Below are 18,164 nucleotides of genomic sequence, written 5' to 3' on the forward strand. Positions count from 1 at the left end.
AGGAGAACCCATGTGATTGGATGATCTGAGCTAGAAAGGCAGAAATAACAGGAAGTGACCCAGGACAGAGCCTTTGGAGACACCTGTTGTTACCTAATGTGACTTTTACACCTCTGCACCCCAAGCCTCTTGGAATGATCGGCCTGATAGATATGAGTCAAACCAGAGCAGAGCTGTCCCAGCTGTCCCTGTGATACCGACTTGGCTGGTCAGGAAGATTTGGTGATTTACTGTGTTGTAGGCTGCAGAGAGTCTGCACAATAATAAGGGGGGCAGTCTCGGTTAAGTGTCCAGGTCTTAAGCCAAACTGGGGAGGGTCCCGGAGATTGTTCTGCTTGAGATATTCAGAGACAGCATGAGGACAGCATGTTCAAGAGTGTTGAACATGAATGAGTGGAGTGAGACTCGTCAATACTTCTCAACCAGAGTGGGGTCAAGTGAGCGTTTTTAGGCAGTGGAGTTACAGTAACCTGTTTAAATGTAGCAGGGAATGTGCCACTTAATTATATTAATTATGTCTAATGAAATTTCCTTTGTAACTGTAGTCACTAAGCACATAGTTTTCAGAGGGCAATACTTTAAGAAAATGGATATGCTTCAAATGAAAAAAAAACTTTTGAGAGTTTATATTAGGGCTTCCACTAACGATTATTTTTCTAAAGTTTAATCTATCGACTATTTTATCGATTGATCTAAATGACTCATTTTTTCTCCAGAAAATCAACTTGACCGTTAATTTAAGTTAATTTCATTTTAACGACAACATAATGTACGCCATTTCAGGATTTAGATAATGTACGCGCTATTTGCCACTGTATGAAAATGATTTTCGCCCACAATTCGATATGCAGATTAGTAGTACTGTAGTACGACGAGCACTGAAGTCGCGATGAAGGGATAGAGCTTAGCAGCCAACATCTTTTAATGGAGCAGACACTGTGGTTAAAGAAGGTAAAAAAAGGTGTTGGTGATGTGGCGGTAATTTTTGCAGATGAAAGTTTCCGTTTTCAATTAAGTTCACGAATTGTTTTCTTTTATTTAGTGTCCGTCTTCGTTTCAGTTTTAATAAACGATAACATCACTGATCCCAGCAAGTCCACCGTGCACGAACGCACACACTGGCACCGTCAATCAACGTAGAATAAGACTAGACTGAATTGCCTATTCCGGTGGTCTAGAATGACACCTTTGTATTTTCTCTTGCGGTGTTCATGCATAGCGTTATATAGTACCGCCATGGTATGATACCGCACCTTTTTCTTTTCTTCATAGATTGAACTACTCCTATAATTACGTAGTGATGTTAAAGGAAAACATTTGTTAAAGTGAACTAGAAATCATAAAGGTAATTTTATTAAAATAATAAATAATCGATGGGTCGATTAAAATATTGATGTTGACACATGTTCAGTATGGGATGTATTTTTTCTATTTATCATTTTGATTTTATTTTTGCAGAAAATACCTCCCATAGTAGTCTGTATGGAAAGGACAATCGAAACTTAAATTTGCGAACAGGAGCAGGTCAGCTCGCTTATTAATTTAGTAGGTCTGAATGTCAGGGAATGCACAAATATAACTGTGTCACCCTGTCTTACTTTTTAAAGGTTGGGAAATGTGGAGTTTTGGAACGTTGCACTTCTACTTATTGCCAGTGGAGATGCATTGAAATTTCGCTGACCATTTACAATTTCGTGTAAAGTTATATTCAGCTCATTACAAGGAAGGTGAAAGAAAAATCTCTTTTCAAACCACTATCCTCCCACTTACAGTGGTTTTACTGCAGCTGAGCGTCATCGCCAATTCGATGCCACGAAGGCTTCCTCAGTATACCAGCATGCTTTGGGCGAAGTTACCGGAAGCGCACTGCTTGTCACCGAGAGCCGTTTTAAATAAAGATTTGAAGGGGAGGGTGCGTGTTTGTTGCAGACGTTCGGGGATTTCACAGGCGGAGAAGAAAGGTCGACGCGTACAGTTAATAGGCTGCTTCTTTATATTTGTGTTTGAAGTACACTAAAGGATAAATAAACGATGGCGGAAAGCGACTGGGATACCGTGACTGTTTTGAGAAAGAAGGGTCCTACCGCAGCGCAGGCAAAGTCTAAACAGGTAGCGTTTCCAAAGGAAAATATGATGGTCAGTTAGATAGGCAATTGGCTCGTTATTTCGCACAGTACTATATCTTTCAAAGTTATTATCTGCCACATGGATGGGTGATCTGCACGGTGGATTTGTGTTGGCGACATGAAGCAAGACTTCTCTTTTTTATTTTACCAGACTCTTTAGTTTTTTGTGTGGCATATGGCCGAGATTAGCTACCATTTTGTTGCGTATTTATGAATGTTAAGTGACCAGTACGAATAAGCACCATATCGGATTCAGGTATCTGCTTTATCCCTTTCTTACCCAATGGGCAAATAAAGGTGTAAATAATCGGTGTGTTAGTTATCGGCTTGGTACTGTACGTGGTTCCCTGTGAGGCCACAGGCGACGAAGTATCGCCCTGTCCCGACTATTTTACCGTCTTTGGTGTGACAAGACCGCTTTTTCTTCCTGTGGGCGAGAATAGAAACCATTTTCCCGTGCTTTCTAGGCCGTCACAGCCGCCCAGAGACGCGGGGAAGCGCTGGAAACCTCCAAAAAATGTAAGACTTTCTGTAAACAAAACATTTATGGTCTGTGTTTGACCTGTTTTGTTTCTCCAGTTACATGCCTGTGTGTGCTGTTAATCTGTGAGGTGGACGAGCATGTTTTTCAGTAAAATATACTTGCCTTAGGGTGCAAAGTACTGCATGAAATAAAAGGTGATTTTGAATAGCGTTTGGCAGCCTTTTGCCCGATGGTGAGAGAGATGGCTGACCGTGTACCTGACAGGCTCGGTCCGGCCTGATGACCGCCATAGATGGACGAGCTACTTCATATAGGCGAAAATATCTGCGCCATGCAGAATAAGGCCAGCAGCTCCATTACGTGCGCAATCAGAGGCTCCAGCTGTTATTAACCCTCTGAATAGTTATTAGCACGCCGTATCTATGAATTAATTACTTGTTAAAAATAGTTTATCATGCACATGCTCTTATCTGACACATTTCTAAATGCCCCCAAGAGTTACACAAGGTAGCTGTGGTTGTCAATAATTAACAGGATCTGTTTATGCTACAGGAAGTCAACAGTTGTTTCTTTATGTAGAAACCTATTTGCTTCTGACAAAAACCCAGATTTTGAATGCCGGAAAACATCCACTGGAATACTTAATGTTTTCAGTTTTCTACCACACTGCCATTTTCCGTTTTATTTGTATTTAGTTGTCTGCTGCACTAGTTCAGTAATAAACAATTGTTTGTTGCTTGGTAGAGCCAGCTGGTATGTGTGAATTGGGACCATGGTTCCATGGAGTAATTCATTCTCCTGCAGCTGGTACCCTGCATGACAGCACCCGAAGCCAGCTGACTGCACACATTTCCCTCAAATCCATCTTCTGTGTAATTGCTGTTAGTGTTCTTGTCGCTTCTCTAGCTTGCTCCCAAATGTGTTGTTTGAACATGAGGTATAACTGCTCTTTGTCAGTTTGGCCGGTTGGTAAATATAAAACCTTTATATGTTCGGGTTTGTAATAACTGATCTGTGCTTCACCATTAGGGGCAGCGGGGCAGAACAAGCAGCACCTGGTGACAAAGAATACAGCCAAGCTGGACCGTGAGACGGAGGAGCTGCACCATGAGAGGGTCACCCTGGAAGTGGGGAAAGTCATTCAGCAGGGTCGGCAGGACAAGGGTCTGACGCAGAAAGACCTGGCCACTGTAAGGGCTGCCTGGGGTGCTGGTGTCTCTAAAGGCACTCCATTCATCACTGATTGACAGATGAAACTAGGCCCGTTTGTGCTTAGATTTGCTGGTTTAAAGAAATCTTAAATAGTTAAAGGGATAACTGACATTTTGGAATGCGTTTATTGGTAATCAAAACCCTCAGAATAACAGTATATGATAATGAATGTTCTAATATCGTCGTATTGGAGTTGTGCGATGTTCTCCCCGCCCCAAGTGGTTCAGAGCAGTAGATCTCAAGTCCTTGCTGCAAAACCCGCCATCTTTTTCTTCACTAGTCCAACTGCTTCAAAAACGAAGTGCTTGCTAGGAAGTTAATTACTCAGATCTGGTGTTGTGGTGGAACGCAGTCTTTGGAGGTGTACAAGGAGACATTTCCAAACGGCTGCAACAGATTTCAAACAAGTAGATCCACAACACTTTTGAATACAAATGGTAAGTGCAAAATAATGTAGAGTGTGACTGTTTTTCTTCCCTGTTTTTCATTGAATGCATTAAATGTGCTTTTATAGAAAATCAACGAGAAGCCCCAGGTGATCGCCGACTATGAATGTGGGCGGGCCATTCCAAATAACCAGGTGATGGGGAAGATTGAGAGGGCCATCGGTAAGTAGGTGTTTTGTCTATTTTTGCGCCTGGTTTTAATTTCCTTCCTATTTAAGGGTCTGGATTAGCTGTGTATTGGTCTAAGATCTTGGTGTCTTGCTGCTGCCCCTTTAGGTAAATAAGATGTCTATAAAGTGGGTAAAACTGGAGTTTTTTGGGACACAACTGAATTATTTCGGTTCCATTTCGGTTCCTCATTTTATTTGCCACCTACATCTTGAATTTTCAGTTTTGACATTGCAAAGATTGGGTCAAACAGTAATACAGCACTACACTGTAACAGATATGCTAATACTCGTCAGGGAGTGGGAATACGTTTAATAGAGCCGCTTTCCTCACCTTGTGATGGGTGTTGCCTGTATGTTAAGAGGCCAGCTGATCATGTGCTCCTGCTGAACTGTCAGTGAGTGTAATGCGTTGTACTCCATGTTGCTCTCAGGCTTGAAGTTGCGAGGCAAGGACATTGGGAAGCCCCTTGAGCCTGGGCCCAAAAAGCAATGAATACAAAGCCTCGAAGTCAGCCCACCCCCCACCCCGACCAACATCACCTACCTTCCATCCCCTCATTCCCCCAATCTGGGCTGATCCCACCTGGTTCTTGCAGCTGGACCATGGTGCACCATCTCATTGCCATGCTGTGGAATGAGAAGCTTTATCTAAATACATCAAATAAATGCATCGAATAACGAAATTCCCAAGTGCTAATGCTTTAAATCTTGGTTGAAACTTTAACGACTTAAATTAACATGATTGTGGGACTTGGGTGAGATTTTCATTGTCTTTCCCCCCAAGACATTTCAGGCATGCTGTGCTTTCTCCTCCTTTCTACTTAATGGAGTCATGATTTCAGCTGACTTGATGCATTTTTAAGTTGTACCTTTGTACTTAAAATAAAGATTGAAGCATTTGGCAGTTTAATTTTGTGTCTTTTCACTTTGCTAGTTGCATTTTTTCTTATGGATTCAATATTTGGCATTTCATGGACATGTCACTTCCATGTACACTTGGACAGCACTTAGTTTTCCTAAATTCATCCTTGACAATGACAATTTTTGGCCTGGAGTGTGAAACCATCCACCCAAGAACACAAGCAGTGACTAATGGTGATAAGACTGTACTTTTGGCCGTTCTGTAACTTCACTGGCATTCTGTTCTGGTTTGCCTTGAAGTGAGTTGAGAAGTCACTTCCTAAAATGACAACTGATTGTCTTCCTTTAAAGTGGCAAATGTGTATTTGAATATGCATAGCATGATTATTCGGAAGTTTTGAATGATGAAACTTCGTTGATCCCGGGAAAATTCTCTCTTCACCGACCCCACCTTGGCAGTGGAGGGCAGCCACCCGTAATGGCACTCAGGGAGGTAGGGGTTAAGAGTCTTGCTCAAGGGCCCACAAATGTTCTGAGGCCAGGGCTGAATCAGCAGCCCTCCAATCACACGTACAGAGACTTAGCCCACTGAGCCACATGCTGTCCCCTAAATGGAATAAATGATACTTTATTTGATCCCTGTAGGGAAATTCTCTTTTTGCCTGCCCATCTTGTTCTCCATGATAGACGTATATGTAGGTCAGAGCAAGCTTAGCAGTGAAGAGCAGCCACTCATGGCGGCACCCATGGAACTGGGGTTTAAGGGCCTTGCTCAAGGGACCACACACATGCAGACTATTCTACCAAGGTCAGGGCTCAAACCGGTGACCACAGGCACAGAGGTTTAGCCCACCGAGCCAGACATTACCTCCAAAAGGGACAACTTACAGGTTGTATTTTGTAATGTTACTTATTTGGAAGTACTTGATGGCATTTTTAATAGAATTGAAGGGTTATTCTGTATCGTGATTTGGTCTAAATGTGAGTACATGTTGAGATAAAGGTTTGAAGATGGATGTCATATGTTGCTCCCAGTGGAGAATCATGTCATGTTACAAAAATACAAGGATTAGATCACAATGCACATTGAACATCATCAGATGGACTGATCATTGTGTTTGTGCCTTATGTGCAGTATCAGTTATTAAAAATGGATATATCAGGACACACATTCCCGTACAGGAATACACTTGTTTCTAGAGCACATTTAATATTAAGGATTTGGTTCCATGTGGTACTAAATCGCCATTGAAGGTCTCAACATCAATAACAAATTCGGCACCAGATGCTGACTTGCACTTAGGCAAAACCAGAACACTGAAATGTTCACACAAGGGAATTAAAAAACATTTACTTAACATTATCAGATAGAAACATTTGGCCTCGATCATTAAAATTAAATGTACAAAAATACCAACATTTTTATTCATAACAGTGCACAGGCTGAAATAAGTTATTCTTTCATATATATATATAATCTCTTTCAGAGAGAATTGTTAATTTTGTCTCAGGTAAAGTATTAACAGTACTTAAGATGTATTTTGTTGTCAGCTTGCTGTTCTGTGCAGTTTATTTCCCATTTGACAGACATTTCCAGGTCAGGCTGAGGTTTACAGCTGTCCTAGTGTACAAAGACTGAAGAGAGTGGCCACCTTCATCCATGGCTCTTTGAATTCCCTAAATGGTAGATCCTGGGATGTGATCCCGCCATGTAACGGTAGTGGGAGGTGACGGACGCGAGGTGGTTTTGGAATGCCAGTCACCCTTCCAAGGCACTGTGTGTGAGAGAAGGGCAACTTGTGCAAGGTGAAGAGAGAGCTGCACACTCACACTGCTGCCTTCCCTCTCCCGGCCATCAAGGCATCATTGTCTTATTAAACATCAATAGTAATCCTTTTTTAATTGTCAAAAATTATTCACAAGCTGTCTTTTCAGACATCTGTGTTTCCTCCAGGATTTTGTACAGTAACATATAATTTTCTGTTGTAGGTTTTCCTATTAAAAGGAAAATGTCTTTCAGCATTGAAATTTAGACGACAAAATGGATCAGATTTTCTTGCCAAAGAAGCATCGCGCGGATGTTGCCGGAATCCTCTTAAAAGTCTTCTTTATACAAAAGCAAAAAGGTGTCCCCACATAAGCAGATGCCCTCATAAGCAGATGCCATGATTGCTTTGTCCAATCACTGTACTCCTTCTTCATCCACATAAGTGGAGGGGAACCAGCCAACCTAAGAATAATAGGGTACAGTGCTGTCTATGAGCATAGTCATTCCAAATTCCTCAGTGATTAAACATTATATTGTTGCAGCCCTATATTACAGTCCAGTTTTTCACGTAAGGTTTATATGTGTATTCATTCCACAATACAAGCATGCATGAGCTAGTCAGACCACCCAGATCCTCATGAGTGATGCTACTTGCTTACCCTGCCATTGGCCTCGCCTTTCCACCAACCCTGGTCACCACCGATTTTGCTGTAGATCTTGACGATGTCACCCTCCCTAAGGGACAACTCTCTCATGTCGCGGGCTGCAAAGTTGTACCTGGCAACTGCTGTGCCAACTACCCTGGGCGTGAAAACTGCAGACACATCCATCACAGAGGACTATCTGTTACCGCAAAGCCAATGCCCAGAGGCTACTTGCATGGTTAACGTCCATCAAGAGTCCTACACATTTCTTACTTTTATTGCTTTTTAACTATGACAAATGTTCTTCATCCCGGTATTAATCAAGGAAGTGACTCACATAATGGAATAGGAAGATAGACTGAAGATTGACAGTAAAAAGGCATCAGACAGGGGGAAAGAGAAGAGTACCTGACCAGAAGGGGGCAGATGTCTGTGAGGAGGAGAAGTGAAGGCCTTGAGGACTAAGGAAAGAGAAGTTGTAGGAAGCACAGGAGGCTATTGAAGCATAGAGATAAAAGAATGGAAAAGAGTAGTGGGAAAGAAATTTCATTAAAAGAGGTGCCTTTACCCAAACACGTCAACAGCAAAAGAGGGGCCCGTTCCCCATCTTCAGAACCATAGGAAACCTTAACTCCCCATTGCAAAACCTGATTCAAAATTTATTTGCATACAGTTGTATCCTGTGGGAACTATAAATTAGACTAAGGTCTAACCACCAGACCCGTGGTCACAGCTTTCATTTTCATAATCAGATGAATAATCATATTGACTTCAACTTGTAGCGGCTGGCAAAAATAGAGTGTCATTTAGCAACACCTGTGTATATCCTGAGAGCCAGATTCCAATATGCTGCGAAGGCCCTTCATCCGTGACTGCAAGCATTCTTAAGCTGGCCAGATTGCTCTGGCCCAGACAGCCAACTCCCAGCCTTAGAGCGGACTGTTGGGCAATGTGTTTCTGCATCTTATCCCAACAGGCCCATAATTCTGATTCAGTGGTGGCAACGATGAGTCATCAATGTCACTGAATTCCAGCAAGTTTGGCCTCCATTATCTGTGAAGGGATCATAGTGAGTTGGAGTCACCTGGGGAGCGGGTGCTGGTGCGGGGGGTGGAGCGCTCACGCGACTTGTACGGGTATCGCAGCGTTGTGTCCAGTTGCTTAAAGCTCTCTTTCAAAGAATGCATCTGGTAGTATTCCACTAGTTCCTGTGGATGGTGACCGAACCATTACACATGGGAAGTGTACAAAAAACCCACATGAGTTCCTACCTCTTGGAAAAGTGATAGATCTGTCAAGGTGTCCTTACCAGGAGGCTTTCGAACTTCTTTGCTTCTGTAATGTGGATCCAGTTGTCCTTCTCCACAACTTTTATATGTTTGACCTCCTCATTAAACCTGTTTGAAAGAGAAAGTTTCTGAGTAAAGTCTTCATTTAAGTGTGTGTGTGTGTGTGTGTGTGTGTGTGTGTGTGTATATATATAACCCTTGAGAGGTAAAGTGGCCTATCCCACATGTCAGTCAAAAATAAGTTTAGTGTCCAATATTAATTATTGAGGGTCTATCTGTTGTTATCTAAATCATACCTCTGTGCTACCTATGATATATATCAATTGTAGGGTATAGGCACACTGATTTTTTGAAAAAAATTCAACTTTGGAAAAATTCAACATTTTATCAGAACTTTGTTTTTGTGGGACAGCCCACTTTACCTCTCAAGGGTACATGTGTGTCTGTGTATCTGCTGTTCTCTCAAAATATTAGTCTCTTTGGATTCCAGGTGTCCGTGGGAATGATGTGTTCATTCAGTAGTACATTGGTCTGAGAAGGAACTAGTCCATGCATCTTCCTGCTCTCACTTGATGCTAATTGCAAATCTCTCTGCCTCAGCCGTCCTCTCCCGGATCAGGTAGGTCCCACTGGTGTGGGACTTGAGCAGATTGTCAGCCTGCTGTCTCTCCATGTTCCCTGCAAACCTGAGAGAGACGCAGTGAGTGAAACTTTCCAACTGTATAGGTGACCACTAGTTAGGGGACAAAAATAAACAATTTCATTAAACTGATTAAAAAGATCTATAAATACAATAAGTTTATCAGAGAAACACTACTCTTACCAGGGGTATACGCAATAATCAGGGTCCCTTGATGACTGTCTGCTGGGAATGGACTGAAAAGGCTGCAGGGGAATCACAAACCCTGCATTATATGCAGTAAACACAAAACAACAATGCATAAAATAGTCTAAACTGGCTGTTCTGTTACACTGAATTTCAACTACGGAGTGTGGAAATCTGAAGTGCCTGCCTTCCTGCCTGCAGATGTGTAACGTGTGTTCTGTTCTCTGGAAGAGCTTACCTTTGGATCTAAACAGGGTTTTACACATGAACTGGGAAAGAAACCAGTCTTCTGGCCCTGGACTAGCTTCCCCTTTAAGGAACATGTAACAGATATGGTTGACTGTCTTTCAGTAGAGAACCTCAGGGCAGGAACACATTTATTTACAGCAGGTGCATGCCTGCAGGGTCTAAAGATTCAAGAAGCAGCAGTGTGGAATACAAACCTCCCACCATGAGGTGTCTGGGTCACCCTTCAGCAGCTCAATAATGTCCCCTGTCTGAAAGCCCAGTGCAGGCTTGCCGGGTGGAGCAGGGGTCCCATGGTAATTCCGAACTGCCATCATCTTGGGACCTTGAAGAAATAAATCCACTTTAAGATGGAGATGAACAGTTTTGTCACCATGCAAGCAAAGAGGACTCAACTAGCTAAAGGAAACCATTGAGTTGCAGTACAGAATCTGGCTCACATATGCATTACAAATACTGCAAGAATATTGGTGATAATGTAAACAAAGAATTTTAGAAATATCATACATTGGATGATTAAATAAGTAATTGAAGCAACAGTTGAATAACGTTCTGCAATCTCTAAAAGTTGGAAGTATTTCGACAATTTTGGCCACAAGGGTATGTACTTCCTACGCTTTCACGAGTCAGCTCAAGACCCAAAAGCACCACCAATGACTTGTCATTTGGTTTTTTGGCCACTCTGTGGCAGCAGAGAGCTTCTCCATGCATCACAGTTGCCTGGCTGCACGTTATGAGATGGAACAGCCATGCAAATCAATCTACTGCAACTGCATAGGTAAGAGTCTGACGGAGTGTATCTGTGAGTTGAAATTACATCTCACTCAATTTTTGCATATGGAAAGCAGTCGATGTGTCACAAAAGGTGTCTCACATTGTTACTTACCAGATGCCAGTGGTCCAGGCTCCTGAGGAGAAACGATTTTACAAAAAGAAAAGCATTTTAGCTACACATTTAAAAATACTACAGTAAAACAATAAAAACCCTATGTATATTTAGTGTGAATTGCTATTAGGAGATATGGTAATATTCTGTTTGCGAGAAGCTGGTTTATTTGACCCTACATGAACAGAGAGGCAAACTCACCGAATCATGAGGACCTGAAAGCATAGAGGAGAGAGTTGTTGACAGCTGCTGTAACCACGACTAATTAAGAAACATAAAGGTTCCTAAACAAGCTCATCGGACCCTCTGCCGACGGCTGCTGCCCCCAGTCTCACTTACTTATCTTACAGATGGAGACGACCTCCAGACACTCCTTGTGAGCTCCTATGCCACACTTGGCACAATAGTACCCCTGGTAGAAAATCCCTCTGGGAAGAGGCCAACAGGAGATACGATTAACTGCTACCCAGGCCAGTTTAACTTAAATGTGCAATTAAAACTGGATCCATAACATGCATGGTAGCTATAAATTCAAGGTGGTTTCCCCAAAAACACATAGACCAACCCCGCCTCCTGGGAAGTGCTGCTGTTGTGTGATCCTGTCTTCGGAGAAATATATGACAGAAACTTTGCATGATAATCACATGTATATCATTATTGCCGCTATTTATATCATTGCCCATTTTCTTAATTATGAAGTATGGTTAGATTCTCAGACATAATGCATAATTTAACTATTGTCTTATTATTGCTGTAGCAGATCATTTTGGACCAGCTGCGTTATTTGTGCTTGATTTATTGCTTGTAATGGGCACAGGGGGGTTGCATCCGGCTTAGTGTCCCAGAAAATTTGTGATCGTTAACACTGTTGGGGCAGAGTGAAAGTCGATGTAAATGTGTTACAGTTTCTGTCCTGTTGGAGTGCCGAGTCTGTGTCATTACAGGGAATACAATGTGGCCGTTACCAACCGGTAAACTGCCTGTTTCCTCACCTCAGCAGCATCTTACAGGCCCTGCAGTTGGTGTTCTTCTCGAAGGTGTGCATCTGAAAGTTGTGGTGATTGGCTGAGGCTCGCTCCGGCTTTATGTTCGACCTATAGCATGGGCACATTCATGTTGATTTAGCCTCAGTGGTCTAAAAGAACAATTTATGACTGTGCTTGCCTAAAGCTCACATTGCCATCTCAAACTGCTCCATCCACTTCCTCTTAGTGTCCTCTGTTTTGCAGAAGAACTGGAAGCCTTGCTTTCCCTGTAGGTGGATCAGGTAGAAGCCATAGGACCACTGAGGGGATGACGTGGAGAGGGACAGAAAGGGTTAAACTCATAAGTGTCAAAATTAGGGAACTGAAATCGCGATTTTAAAAAGCAGTACACTGTACTGAAAATAAGAAGTCTTGCATGAGCTTACCCTTTTTCCACTTGACTGGTGACCATGTAAAGAAAAGTATTGGAAATGCAGTTACACAGACATATTTGTATATATTTCTGCATTAGTAAAACGTACTTATGTAATATAACAACTAAATTCTCGATGTACATAACTCAATTTTATATTAAACAATGGTTTAACCCAAAGCGAATCATTGAGTATGAGGAGACTGTGAAAAACATTTCACCTTCTTTACATCCCTGTTGTTCATGGGGTCGTCGGACATTTTGTAAGACTGCAGCTCTATGGTTTCCTTTAGCTCATAGTTGAATCCTCTTTGCTTGCAGACAATCACCACTTTGTCAAACAGAAATATGTACCTAAAGACACAAAGAGGGAAAAAAGTCGATGACACTCCAGTCTGCTGGAATATAAATTCAGTCCCGCTGGTGCTGGTGAGAGTAAAGAACGTGCTGCTATTTGCTCTGGTCATTGTGTTTCCCACTGTGACGAACTCCAGCAGCATTTAAGTTAGGTCAAGTCAATTGGGCTTTATTGCCCATATACAGATATACAGTGGCAAGAGATAATGCTCCCCAAGGAGCATGGTGCAACACATACAGCAAGTGACAATAAAAGGAAGGATGCAATGATTTTACAAATCATGAAAACACAGGACAGTAGAAAATGAGTGGGGCTGGACTTAGGATTATAGCATGAGTCTGTAATCAATTATAATAAATAATGTAGCGACAAAGCAGAGCAGAATAAACACAACAGTGCAGGAAAAGTGCCAATAAATAAATAATAAAGTGACCAGTGACAGCGGTCCGGGGGGGTGGGGGGTGGTGGTGGCAACACAGAGCTAAGTAGCCTCAGGGAAAAAGAAGAACTGGCTAGGATGTTCCGGTACCTTCTGCCAGATTTAAGTGGCACTTTTCTTCCACATTTCACAAGATATTTACATCAGACATAGCATAACAACGTTATGTTTCCTGCAATGAATACAGCAACATGCTCAAAGAATCACTTGATACTATGTATAGCTGTGGTGCCATTTTTGGTTCACACACAGTTCCAGAAGCTTCTCTTGTTTCTCCTGACACTGTGTGATTGTTCGCTGAGGCCGTGACTTTCCCTTTGTCCCTTTGTCATTTTCCTCCTGACATTATCAGTCCTTGACTAGCCTTATCTCCTCAGCGTAACACGTACAACTTACAGACACTCAGATGACAAAACCAAATATTCTTCTTTGAGACTCTCTGCACTGTCGTTATCTGGCCAAGTAGGCAACCATGTCCTGAAACTGACTCGCCGCACTTACAAGCTCTCACAAGGCCCGGCACAGTGCAAGGCCACTACACTCGCCAAGCCTGCAGCTAGCTGGGGTGGATCGCTTGCTTACCTGTCCTGCTTGGTACGGTTTACTATGGAGCACACTTTCAATTCTCCATCTATCTTCGGCCTCCCATATTCCTCGAGCTTCACTTGCTATTGGGAGTAGAGAAGTTCCTGTTATGATTTGACACTATACACATTAACTCATAAAACATTCAGGAGTCCATGATGAAGAGATGCTTTTAAACGGGTGTCACCATTAACAACATGAAAAACAGAGGGAATATTCAACAGAAATGACAATAAAATAACTCAATTTTAACATGAGAAAAAATAAACATAACACACACCAGGGAAATTCATGCAAATTGTCGGCATTAAAATAAATTCATGGTACTTCTCATTTTCATTTTATGCCAATTCAAAAACATGCCTTCTTGTGGTGTGAATTATTCATTATTAAAAACAAAATGAACAAGAACCGGGAAGATTAGTAAGGAATCAGGGAAACATCCTGACATTTCCCAAGGGACTAATGACAGAGAGGAGAATATTTCATCCAAGAGCATCTTTATAATATACAGAGCGTCTTTATAATATTATATATATATATATATATATATATATATATATATATATATATAATAAAAAAATAATAATAATTCTTGACATCACAAGAGAGCTGACTAGGGGTGTTAAGTTTTTGAAAATTTGGGTAAAACATTAGTTTATTCTATACTTACCAGGTTTTCAATTGAGTTCTGAAACTCACTAATTTTTTTCAAGGTTTCATTGTCCCGTTTCACTTCATTGATATACATGGCCAGATCCTGCAGGAAGAAGTACAGGGTTATATGAACCATCACACTATAACACCCACAACAGCACAGTCTAAGTTCTGAAGCAGGAAGCTTGCATTGGCTGTCCGGTGTTATCCGACATGATCTGCTGGACCTTCACGCAAGCTTTATCCAATGTAATCTGTTGGACCTTCACGCCAGCTTTATCCAATGTAATCTGTTGGACCTTCACGCAAGCTTTATCCAATGTAATCTGTTGGACCTTCATGCCGGCTTTATCCAGTGTGATCTGCTGGACCTTCATGCCGGCTTTCTCCAGCGTGATCTGCTTGACCTTCATGTCGGTGTTATCTGGCATGATCTGCTGGACGCTGATCCTCACCTGCATAGCTTCCAGGGCCTCCTTCAGCTGCTGCTGCTCAGGCTGGTCCGTCGAGTGGCTCACCAGCTCCTGCAAGGTCACAGGTCACAGTCACCCCCATACAACACACATGCGTTGCTGCGCTAAGAGCATTGCTCTGAAAAAGGCAGCTTTCTAACTGGCTCACACAAGGCACACGGTGAGCTGCCAGGCTCACAGCAGGAGCCAAACACTCCGCAAGCAGCTATACTTCCAGGCTCAGCCCCTGCTGCATTTTGCCGACCTGAGGCCAGGAGCGATGGTGTATCAACAAGCACCCATACAGCGTGGGTACAATAAAATCTGATGCTTGTAATGAGATTTAGCCATTGTCTACTTGAATATACTGTCTTAGTCTCTGGGGGGCACAACTGAATCAGGTTTGATCAGGATACCTGCTTGTTCCTCTTCAGGTCAGCAGGGGGCACACTTACACTTATTAGACATCTGTCATACTAAATTGTGCAGTAAGGAGATAATTATTAAAGGTCTGTATCATATAGGCCAATTGTTTTACATATGAGTGCTATTGAACTGCACCAAATTAAATAAGTCTTGCCACAGCATATTTGGTTAATGTGGAAAAATGAGATGAATATTTAATGAATTTTTCCCACAGAAGCCTGTCTTCCATTCAGAGTCTCTATGAAACATGACCTTACCTTGAGGAGGAGGTGATATTTCAAAACCCTCTGCATGGGCACCACTAGCAGGTCCTGCAGTTTGAATTTTCCTTCCTGGACTTTCATGGTACATTCCTGAAATAAGTGCAGACATTCCACATCGGCATCATCAGACATGCTTTGCCCCACTGACTAATCTCTGACATCACTATGGATCACTCAGACATTGTCATTTTTCATCCGAGTCATGCTTCCATTTTAGAAGCTGGAGACACATTATATGGAGGGTGAGAAAAACCTGCATCCTCTGATTTGTTCATATACTTTCTCTCAAATAACTGCTAAATATAAAACCCAAAAGCAGTGTGAACAGTGGCAGGGTGTTTACAGGAATGAAACTTCATCTGCAATAATCGTCCTAATGGTTCCAAAGGTCCTTTATTGCAAGTCCCAGAAAATTTAGGGGTCATCTACTGTAGTGCTGAAGTGAGATAAAGATGTGATAAAGATGTGAATGAGGAAAGATGTGATATTTTAAAAATCGTGCTTCTTTAGAGGCAAAGTAATGCAAGTGAAGATCATTTCAGTGCGATCTGCACATACAAATATTGCATAATCCAAGTTACCTGAATAATAACAGTGGAGATAGCTGGCAGAGTGATTAGGAACAGATTCTCCTGTCACGTCAAGAGGCTAAATGATTCCTACGTTTCTTCTACTGTAACCAAATCATTTGTATGTCCAAGTTAAGCAATTTTCACAAACTGGGGTCCAAATAAAGACCACAGAATATCTGATCCAGAACCATAACAACTGGGCTGGCGTGGTCTACCAGGAGATCCTGCCATACCTCTAATTTCATCTTGACATCCTCTCTTGTGGTGATCAGGTCATCCAGTGTCTTTTGGGCGGACTCAACATGGCTGCAGTATTGGCCGTAAATCAACAGTCTGCAGAGAGAGGGTTGGGGATGAAGGGTGTGGACACACTGTAGACCGTTTGGAACAACACGGCTGAATAACGCAGTACTGTTACATAGTCAGCCTTTACTCAAAGCCTCATGCAGTGATGTAACCTTTATCCAAAGCTTCATGCAGTGATTCTACTAGAGCGATTCAAGGTTAGCGGTTCGCTAAAGTGTGCTTGAAGCAGTGATATTACAAGTCTGTATCATCAAATAAGGTGAAGCCCCCATCCTTAAATACAATAGCACCTGCAGGTACTGCTGCTCCTGCTGCAGGAATCACAGCAACAAATATCTGGGAAGTGGTCCCACAGACTTAGATAAGCAGGGTAGGGGGTCCCCAAGCTTCTCTCAAGCACCCATGAGGAAGGAATGCCGCTCTGAATTCCACCCGACCGCTTCTGCTTCCCCAGTTATCTCTGACACTACATGACCAGTTTCATTATGTTTCAAGGATAAAGGCATGTAAAGGTAAGTGAAGTGCAAAATATACCTTTTTGAAATCTGATGTCAGTCCCGAAAAAGAAAACCTCATTTAATTTGCTTCTAAAAAATCTGAAAAATGCACTGACATAAAATAATTTTGACATTTTTTATGGTTCTTAAATCATTTATATTGCATTATATTTCAATTAGGTTTTAAAGATCTTTCTGGCCATATCAGGTAGCTGGTTTAGAAAACAGAACTCATATAGGACTCAAGTGACCAAACAAGATCTCAATACCCACTAACACCCAAAATCACCGCTATTTGCTAATTTTACTACTCATTTTATCCATCCATCCATCCACTTTCCAAACAGCTTATCCGACTGGGTTGCGGGGGGTCTGGAGCCTATCCTGGAAGCAATGGGCACGAGGCAGGGAACAACCCAGGATGGGGGGCCAGCCCATCATAGGGCACACTCACACACCATTCACTCACACATGCACACCTACAGTATGGCCAATTTAGCAACTCCAATTAGCCTCAGCATGTTTTTGGACTGTGGCGGGAAACCGGAGTACCCGGAGGAAACCCCATGATGACATGGGGAGAACATGCAAACTCCACACACATGTGACCCAGACGGAGACTTGAACCTGGTTCCCAGAGGTGTAAGGCAACAGTGCTAACCACTGCACCACCATGCCGCCCCGCTACTCATTTTATCCTTTTGGAATTAAGTAATAGACAATTTTGCTCACATGTGGAATGTATGTATAAGAGGCTGAATATTTATCTGGTAGGAGACTCACAGAAAAACCACAAGAAACAAACCAAACAATAAAGGAATCACCGGGCGCGAAAGGCCACTATTCACAATGAAACACCTATTCCTGTTTGATGTGTTTGCTTAGCAAATTAAGCCATCCCTGTAAATGCTCTAACCCCTGGCCTCTTAAGCCTATTAGTCTGCAAAAGGATATTTGTACCAAATCAGTGAAACACAGTGAGCGTGACTCATTAACACACATTTAATGCATGTGCCAAAAACCAGTGGATGCCAGGATGCCGACAGGCAAACAGAGGTGCGGAATCAATTAAGGTGATGCCATGCAGGACGCATTCCTGAGTCTCGACTAACTAACTAACTAACATATCAAAGACGTCTCAGGGCGTAATTTATGGGTGGAGTCGAGGGACAGAGCAAGAGGGATTTAACTAGAAGGCCAATTAGTCTGGATGAGGCTCAGTGGTGTAGCAGTCCTTACTCTACACTGATGCT

General features: G+C 42.3%; 2 protein-coding genes across 4 annotated transcripts in view; one reads left to right on the forward strand and one right to left on the reverse strand.

Moving 5' to 3' along the window:
• Positions 1-1,883: 1,883 nt before the first annotated feature.
• On the forward strand, positions 1,884-5,348 carry edf1 (endothelial differentiation-related factor 1). 2 transcript variants are annotated; one of them, XR_007387748.1, is made up of 6 exons: positions 1,884-2,109; positions 2,594-2,645; positions 3,640-3,800; positions 4,103-4,259; positions 4,337-4,430; positions 4,870-4,955. XR_007387748.1 is itself a non-coding variant. In XM_049002575.1 (5 exons), exons 1-5 carry the CDS (start codon positions 2,032-2,034, stop codon positions 4,929-4,931), a joined length of 447 nt encoding a protein of 148 aa, XP_048858532.1. In that variant the 5' UTR covers positions 1,888-2,031; the 3' UTR covers positions 4,932-5,348. The 2 variants fall into 2 exon arrangements, 1 of the variants encoding a protein (XP_048858532.1); XM_049002575.1 differs by lacking the exon at positions 4,103-4,259 and having other exon boundaries at positions 1,888-2,109; positions 4,870-5,348.
• A 1,140-nt stretch (positions 5,349-6,488) lies between these two features.
• LOC125725716 (guanine nucleotide exchange factor VAV2-like) overlaps positions 6,489-18,164 on the reverse strand; it is a 103,849-nt gene continuing 92,173 nt past the window's right edge. Inside the window, exons 9-29 of one of the 2 annotated variants that reach the window (XM_049002557.1) lie at positions 16,342-16,441; positions 15,531-15,626; positions 14,851-14,919; positions 14,412-14,498; positions 13,736-13,821; positions 12,578-12,710; positions 12,370-12,384; positions 12,134-12,243; positions 11,951-12,052; positions 11,298-11,386; positions 11,160-11,173; positions 10,959-10,980; positions 10,270-10,397; positions 10,065-10,136; positions 9,824-9,885; positions 9,570-9,686; positions 9,021-9,108; positions 8,796-8,919; positions 8,120-8,206; positions 7,727-7,881; positions 6,489-7,529 (exon numbers count right to left, since the gene is read on the reverse strand). In XM_049002557.1, the coding sequence (XP_048858514.1) occupies positions 7,482-7,529; positions 7,727-7,881; positions 8,120-8,206; positions 8,796-8,919; positions 9,021-9,108; positions 9,570-9,686; positions 9,824-9,885; positions 10,065-10,136; positions 10,270-10,397; positions 10,959-10,980; positions 11,160-11,173; positions 11,298-11,386; positions 11,951-12,052; positions 12,134-12,243; positions 12,370-12,384; positions 12,578-12,710; positions 13,736-13,821; positions 14,412-14,498; positions 14,851-14,919; positions 15,531-15,626; positions 16,342-16,441 (1,804 nt within the window). In that variant the 3' untranslated portion in view covers positions 6,489-7,481. The remainder of the gene's footprint in view (positions 7,530-7,726; positions 7,882-8,119; positions 8,207-8,795; positions 8,920-9,020; positions 9,109-9,569; positions 9,687-9,823; positions 9,886-10,064; positions 10,137-10,269; positions 10,398-10,958; positions 10,981-11,159; positions 11,174-11,297; positions 11,387-11,950; positions 12,053-12,133; positions 12,244-12,369; positions 12,385-12,577; positions 12,711-13,735; positions 13,822-14,411; positions 14,499-14,850; positions 14,920-15,530; positions 15,627-16,341; positions 16,442-18,164) is intronic. The other variant, XM_049002558.1, reaches the window with a different exon arrangement.

Source organism: Brienomyrus brachyistius, chromosome 2 (assembly GCF_023856365.1).
Source record: "Brienomyrus brachyistius isolate T26 chromosome 2, BBRACH_0.4, whole genome shotgun sequence".
Lineage (NCBI taxonomy): Eukaryota > Metazoa > Chordata > Actinopteri > Osteoglossiformes > Mormyridae > Brienomyrus > Brienomyrus brachyistius.

Bases quoted from the DNA above. Each gene is read 5' to 3' on its own strand.
- edf1 (XM_049002575.1), top strand. From the start codon at position 2,032: ATGGCGGAAAGCGACTGGGATACCGTGACTGTTTTGAGAAAGAAGGGT. The intron at 2,646-3,639 runs GTAAGACTTTCT...CTTCACCATTAG, and splicing joins GCTGGAAACCTCCAAAAAAT to GGGCAGCGGGGCAGAACAAG. The intron at 4,431-4,869 runs GTAAGTAGGTGT...TGTTGCTCTCAG, and splicing joins GAAGATTGAGAGGGCCATCG to GCTTGAAGTTGCGAGGCAAG.